Source organism: Tamandua tetradactyla, chromosome 23 (genome assembly GCF_023851605.1).
Source record: "Tamandua tetradactyla isolate mTamTet1 chromosome 23, mTamTet1.pri, whole genome shotgun sequence".
NCBI classification, from domain to species: Eukaryota; Metazoa; Chordata; class Mammalia; order Pilosa; family Myrmecophagidae; genus Tamandua; species Tamandua tetradactyla.
In genome coordinates, this window is record NC_135349.1 from 10,026,677 (window position 1) to 10,033,726 (window position 7,050).

Sequence of the window (7,050 nt, forward strand, 5' to 3'; positions counted from 1 at the left end):
ACAGCAGGCAGGGGTGGCGGGGAACTGAGCAGCCTGTTCTCCAAGGAGCACCCCCACCACCGCCACCAAAGACAGTCAGGGTCCCCCAGCCAGCAGGGCCCAGCAACCACAGGGCCAGGCGGCAAGCTAAGGAGAGGAGGCTTGGGTGAGCCGTCACCTGCCCTTCTGAGCCTTTGCTTGACACGCCCCCCCCACCAGGGTCCTGGCTCGACCCCGCCTTGGCCCTGCGTGTGGCCTGCTGGGGGCTGGAGGATGGCAGGCAGCTCTCGGGGGAGGCTCGGCACAGAAATGCAGCTGCAGAGCTCCACAGTATTCGGGGCGGGGGGGGGGGGGTGGCGCCTGGAGTGCTGGGCCAGGACATGGAAGGAAGTACTGATGTCCTCCCAGGCGCCTCAGTGTCCCTTTGCTTCCCTGCATCCAACAAATGCAGGGTTCTCAGATCCAAGTAGAGAGTAATAGAGAAAGGGACACTTCAGACAGTGCCAGCGAGTGAGCCGGAGCTGGTGCTGGGGCCTGTCTGGGGACCCCCCCCCCGTTCCCACTGCCCCATTCATACCCTTTCCAGGTTCCCCGGTCCAGTCTTCTCCCCAACCTGCTCAGCCACCATTGTAGCTTCCACCCCTTGGCCCGTGGCAAAAGCTCCCTCAGGACCGGGGCCACGTGTCCCGAGGAGCCCACAGCTGGGCCTAGCCACCCCCAGCCACTCTCCTCCCCCTCTGCTTAGGAGCACCAGCCAGCGGCCCCCTTCCCGAGGGCCAGGTGGACTCGCTGCTGTCCATCATCTCCAGCCAGAGGGAGCGCTTCCGGGCCCGGAACCAGGAGCTGGAGGCGGTGAGTCACGCCCCCTCCTCCCCTGCACTGCTCGGACCACAGGGCACATGGAGAGGGACACAGGCTTGAGGGAGAGAGTTGAGTGCTGTACAGTCCAAGAGGACTTCCTGGAGGAGGCAATGCCACACTGGCCTCTGAAAGGAGACTCAGATGCTCAAGGGGAAGGAGACAACATAACTGGATGCCAGCGAGCCAGGAGAGAGTGTGAGTCCTTCCAGGGCTGCAGAAAGGAGTCTGAGTCCACGGCACAAGGCTCAAGGCCCCCATCGAGTGTCCCACTGCCAGGCAGGAACCCAGGGGCTCCACTCTGTAGGTGGGGGCACTGCAGGGGCTTTGAGCAGCCGAGCGGCTCTACAGGAATGGAGGCAAGAAGGGTCACCCAGCAGCCAGCTCAGGCCAGAAGGCTGCCAAGGAGGTGGCCAGGAAGAAAATCTGAATCAGAGGAGAAATGGAGAAGCTGGGGCGGCTTGGAGAGAGGAGGGTCTTTGGACTCTGATGAAGATGAGCAGTCTAGAGCCCCCGAGGAGTTCTGTGGGGTCCAGAGAGGGAGGATCAAAAAGAGCCTGGCCCCTGAGCGCCTGGCTGTCAGCCTTCCTGGCGGGCACCATGAACTGTGAGAGGCCCGGGGACCCCAAAGGAGGCATCTCCTCATGGGGCGGCGACACATGGACGAGGCAGCCAGGGGGATGGATACACTCCCCAAATAGAATGGAACCGGAAACAGGAAAACCAGGAGGAGGGTCAGGGAGGGAGTGGAAAAGGCAGGAGCAAGACTTGTCCAGGACCGAGGCAGAGGGAGTGGACACTGAGTCATCCACAGTGCGGAGGGGCTGGGTGAGAGACCGGGGTCCCTGGAGGGGCACTATCCTAGCTGGGGGTGCTCTGCTGCTCCCTACCCCACGAAGCCCTGCCCAGGGGCCCCTCATCACTCTCCCCTTGGGAGCGGGAGCCCAGAAGCTCTACCCGGCCTCTCCCTCTACCCGGGGTGGTGAGGTTTCCAGCCCAGGACTAGGGAGGCTCCTCTGAGCCCCCCTCTGAGCGCGCTCCTGCAGGCAGTAGCGGCAGGGTAGGACCCATCCAAGGGGCCCGCTGTGATCTGGGCCCCGGTGTGAGAGGCTTTAAATCAGGGTCTCGCTGGGGCTCTCCCTGCCCCCACCCCAGGACCTTGATATCGACCCCCGTGAGCCTTGCGGGGTGGGGACAGCCACACTGCGCTGCGGGATACCAGGCAGCCCTTAAAAAGCGGCCTCCGAGATGAAGCAGAGCTCATAGTGTTCTCCCCTTCGCTCTAGAAACACTTCCAACCCCTTTTTTGTACTATTTGAACTTTGAACAGTGAAGGAAACACCTATCCAAGCACCTGAATACACTAAAAAGTGAGACCCCACTTCGCTTTGCCCATAGATTGACAAACACTAAAACCACACATTGTACCCGTTTATATGAAACATCCAGAGTAGGCAAATCCCTAGAGGCAGAAAGGAAATTAGTGGGCACCAGGGGCTGGGGGAGGAAAGAATGGGGGTGACTGCTAAGGGGTATGGGGCTTCTTGCTTGGGGTGATGGAAATGTTCCAGAACTAGGTATGGGGTGTGGGGTGTGGGGTGTGGGGTGTGGGGTGTGGGGTGTGGGGTGGTTGTGTGACATTGTCTATGTACTAAAGGGATCATTCTGATTTTAAAGGATGGCATTTATGTTGTATGAATTATCTTTCAATAATAATTTTGGAAATAAGGCTGACAGCACCAAAAACAAACAAAACATGAAGAAACCTGAACCTAGAACCACGGCTTCTGCCCCAGTGGGGCCAGAGGAGGGAAGGGGGGCTTCCCAGGGAGGGCAGCTTTGGGTAGGCCTGGCAGGTCAAGGAGACATCCCTGCCCCGAGGAGGGGCTCGAGGCAGATGGGAAAGCACAGGTGCCAGCGTGGAGGCCGCCCCCCCACCCCCTGCAGGAGAGCCGCCTGGCCCAGCACACCATCCAGGCCCTGCAGGGCGAGCTGGACAGCCTGCGTGCCGACAACATCAAGCTCTTCGAGAAGATCAAATTCCTGCAGAGCTACCCCGGCCGGGTCAGTGCCACCAGGCGCACCGGGCAGGGGGCGGCTGGGCAGGGGCTCTGAGGCAGGAGGGTGGGGGCAGGGACCTCCTGGGTGGTGGCTGAGCCTGGGGGGCCCCCGCCCCCTCCTGCCTGCCCGCTCACCTCTCTTTGCTGGGGAGGGGCCCCCGAGTGGAGCCCGGGGAAGGTACAAGAGGCCACGGGCACGGGCCCCGGTGAACCCCTCTGAAAGGTGGGTGACGCCCCGGCTGACTCCAGGATCTGGGAATTTAACCCAGGGGTATAGAACATGCAGAACAGGCCTTAGAGAATCCATATGTTTTAAATTTACATTAAAAAAAATACCAGAATCTGGTCTGGTCAAGAGAAGGGGGCAGAAACCTACCCACTGGTCCCAGACGAGGCAGGGTCTCAGCCCCAGACCTCAGAAGGGACCCCCCACATACAAGGAAACCCCTTCTGTGCGCTGTTGGGAGAAAGGGCGAGAAGCCAAGGGGAGGGCGCAGCGACACTCACGGTGGGGGGGGCCTCCCCGGGACAAGACCCTCACCCACGAGGCCACCGCCACCCACTGGGGTGGCTCTGGAGCCACCAGAGGGCGCCAGATCCCATGCAAAGCGCCGCCCCGGCGGTGGCTGCGGCGGGGTCTCCACTGCCCGGTGCCTGCCCGCGCCCCACAGCCGCCCCCAACTCCCAGCCGTTCCCACAGCCCCTTCCTGGGATCGTGGGCCCTTGGCTCCTGTCTGGGCCTCAGTTTCCCCACCTGGGGAGCAGGGCTGTGTCCTCGGGGAAGAGGCGCAATGGCCCCTAGCAATGTCCCTGCCACACTCATGCTGCCAGGCGGGGGCATCTCCTGCGGGGACCCCTCCCCGGGGCTGCCCTGTGACCCGGCCCCCCTCCTCCCCTCTGCCCACAGGGCAGTGGCAGCGACGACACAGAGCTGCGCTACTCTTCCCAGTACGAGGAGCGCCTGGACCCCTTCTCCTCCTTCAGCAGGCGGGTGCGTGAGGAAGGCCGCGGAAGCCCCTGCCGCCCCCCACCCCCCTGGGCCCTCGGGCAGCGGTGTCATCCCCAGGCCCCATGGCAGCAGCCCTGGTCACTTGCTTACTTGCTCACGCGTGGCCTCGCCAAGTCGCGCCCCTCCATGCCAGGGGTGGGGGTGGCCAGGGCTGCCCAGGGGCATCAGGAAGGGCTGCTGGTGGCTGCCCAGGGGCCGGCTGACAGGCCCAGAGCCAGGGACCCGGGCTGGGGTACCCCCAACTCCCCTTTCCCCCACCCCAGGCTGCAGAAGCCCACCTCCCACGAAGCATCCCCCAGGCTGTCAGTGCAGGGTGGCGGCCGCAGAGGGGAGGAGGGAGCACCCGTCTCCGGGGGCACTCACACAGATGTTGGGGGGGGCTGGGACATTGTGCTGAGTATGACTGCGCACCCCGAGTTGCCCCCGGCAGTCCCCTGCGGTTCTGAGGGTGACGAGGTGGGCTGTGGGGCCCTTTGGGGTCTCTCCTCACCACCCCCACCCCACCCCAGGAGCGGCAGAGGAAGTACCTGAGCCTGAGCCCCTGGGACAAGGCCACGCTCAGCATGGTGAGTGCCCTGCCTGTCCCCACCCGGCCGGGCCTGCGCCTCTGCCTCCTCTCCCATCCAGAGAAGCCCCAGGGGTCTGGGGCCCTGACGAGGGCGTCTGCGTGACCCTGGGCAGCCTCTCCCATCCAAAACAGCACCCCCGGGAGCCCCTGTGGCCCGTTTGCTGCCTGTAGCAATGGAGTTGGGGCCCCAGCCGCCTGCTCCTTCCCTCCCCTTGCCGTCCTGGGGTCCCCTGTGCCTGAGCCCTGGGCGCCATCCCACCCTGGGCCTCAATCACTCCCCAGGGGCGGCTGGTTCTCTCCAACAAGATGGCACGTACCATCGGCTTCTTCTACACGCTGTTCCTGCACTGCCTGGTCTTCCTGGTGAGTGCCCGGGGGGCGGGCAGGCCTGGAGCCTGCGACTGCGACAAGAAAAGACCCGAGGACCTGACACCTGGGCCCACCCTGTTCTGACCCTGTGGGAGGGGCCAATCCCAAGGGCTGAGGGGAGAAGAGCCACTGTGGGAACCTGGGCAGGAGGGCAAGGGGGTCTAATCACATCTACCAAGGGACAGCCAGGTGGGCCACCCAGAGAAGGGACACGGTGAACGGGTTCTCCTAGGGTGCTGGGGAATTGCAGTTAGCAGGTGCATCACAGGCAGGGGCCTAGCAATGTCAAGTGGGGCAAGAGAGGGTGGGCCATACCCGCTGAAGGCACGAGCCTCAGGACCCCCGCCCAAACCAGCTCACCCGGGCTCCAGCTCTGCCCCCCAGACCCTGCCAGTGCCCACCCAGCAATGTCAGGGATGGCATTCAGCCTGGGAGACCAGATCCTGGGACTGCAGGTCATGGCCAGCAGGAGTGGCTGCCGGGGAGGGCCAGCGGCTCATGGTTTCTCCCCGGGCAGGTGCTCTACAAGCTGGCGTGGAGCGAGAGCGTGGAGAGAGACTGCGCCACCTTCTGCGCCAAGAAGTGAGGACGCCCGCCCTGATACCCCCCGGCCCAACCCAGCACCACCTTGGGTCCATCCCCAAGTCCCCCTGCCCTCCCCCATTCCCCACTGCCCCAGCCCCACCTATCACATGAGGCGCCCTTTACGGTGCCCCTGCCCCCATGCCCCCCAACACACAAACACGTCTCCCCTTTTACTATTGGTCTCAGCCAAGGTTTCTGTGGCCCCACAGGTTCGCCGACCACCTGCACAAGTTCCACGAGAATGACAACGGGGCGGCCGGTGACTTGTGGCAGTGACCGCCGGGGCCTCCCCCTCTCGCCCGCGGTGGCAGCGTACCCCGCCCCTGCTTGCTCTGCTGTTTCTAATGACTTAGGTCCCTGGAGAGACTCCCACTGAAGCTGCCCCTACCCTCCCCACCCACAGCTGCCAGAGGCCCAGGTACCCTTGGAAAGAGCATCTCAGCCACATCAGACCCCCAGGTCCAGAAAGCCCCAAGCCCCTGTTCAGGCTGGTGACCTGGCCAGGGCTCTGCCCACAGCCTGACCCCCAGCCTCGGTGGCTGAGACCTCCCAACTGTGGCACCAATTCAGCTGTCACCGATTCTGGCCATGGATAACCAAGTTTGGATCCTGGGCTCTCTCCTGGCCTGTATTTGTCACCAACCTCTCCCACCTAGAAGTCATAAGGCTTGACAAGAGCTGGTCTGCTCACCGCCCACGCCCTCAATAAGAGGGGAACCCCAGAGGGTGGGTCAGTTTCTAGTCCCCTTCCCTACCCCCCAAACCCACCGTGATTTTTGCTTTCTTCTTTAGCAATATGTTCTAATGTCTAGGTGAGGAGGAGCCCCCAGTGAACCCCTGTGCCTAGGGCTTTTCAGCCCCCAACAGGCCTGAGAAACCCAGTGCATCTTGGTCAGGGAACTGGCGGGGGGCCACCCTAACACGGCCACCTCCAGGGCCACTGGGAGATCCTCCTAAATTAGAGTTTTGAGTTATCCTTTCTTTCTGCTTTGCGCATTGAGAATAAACACTTGCAGCCGCACTGGGTGCCCCGAGCTCTGTGACTTGGGGCTGCACTGGGGGGAGGCTGGGAGGGTGACACCCTGGGAGCTGGCCTGGGCCCAGCAGCTGGTCTATTGACGTGAGACATGGCCCCGGCACACGGGCAGTCTGTTCCCCTCTTCCTGTCCCCAAGAATTCCATGAGCGGGTCCAGAGCTTTGCTGAAACCACGTCTGCATCCTCTTGGACAGACAAACAAAACCAGACAAAAAGGGAAATCCACTCCTTTATTTGAGAAATGCCAATACGTCAGGCCAGTGGCTGTGGTTGGGCTGATGACGTGGGTTGGTGAGTCCACTTCGGCTCCTAGGGAATCCGTTTCCCTTTCTGTGGGTTCTAGAACCATCCTCTCACTCCTGGCCTGTGCCCCTTTCCCTTTGGCCCCTGTGAACTGGGCCAAGCAGAATCAAGGCCCACAGGGTCCCCAGAGCACCCACCGTGATTTCTGCTTTCTTCTTTAGCAAGGTGTTCTGGTGTCTAGGTGAGGAGGAGTCCCCAGAGAGCCCCTGTGCCTAGGCTTTTGAGCCCCCCAACAGGTCTGAGCGACCCAGTGCATCTCTGGGACTCCTCTGGGACTCCCCT

General features: G+C 62.7%; 1 protein-coding gene across 3 annotated transcripts in view; it reads left to right on the plus strand.

Annotated features, from left to right (window-relative positions):
• The window catches only part of CUX1 (cut like homeobox 1), a 361,508-nt gene extending 355,059 nt beyond the window's left edge, over positions 1-6,449 (plus strand). For all 3 annotated transcript variants that reach the window (XM_077140859.1, XM_077140857.1, XM_077140858.1), the window contains 7 exons: positions 725-831; positions 2,785-2,901; positions 3,805-3,888; positions 4,416-4,472; positions 4,757-4,837; positions 5,361-5,425; positions 5,638-6,449. In XM_077140859.1, the coding sequence (XP_076996974.1) occupies positions 725-831; positions 2,785-2,901; positions 3,805-3,888; positions 4,416-4,472; positions 4,757-4,837; positions 5,361-5,425; positions 5,638-5,704 (578 nt within the window). In that variant the 3' untranslated portion in view covers positions 5,705-6,449. The remainder of the gene's footprint in view (positions 1-724; positions 832-2,784; positions 2,902-3,804; positions 3,889-4,415; positions 4,473-4,756; positions 4,838-5,360; positions 5,426-5,637) is intronic.
• Positions 6,450-7,050: the final 601 nt, after the last annotated feature.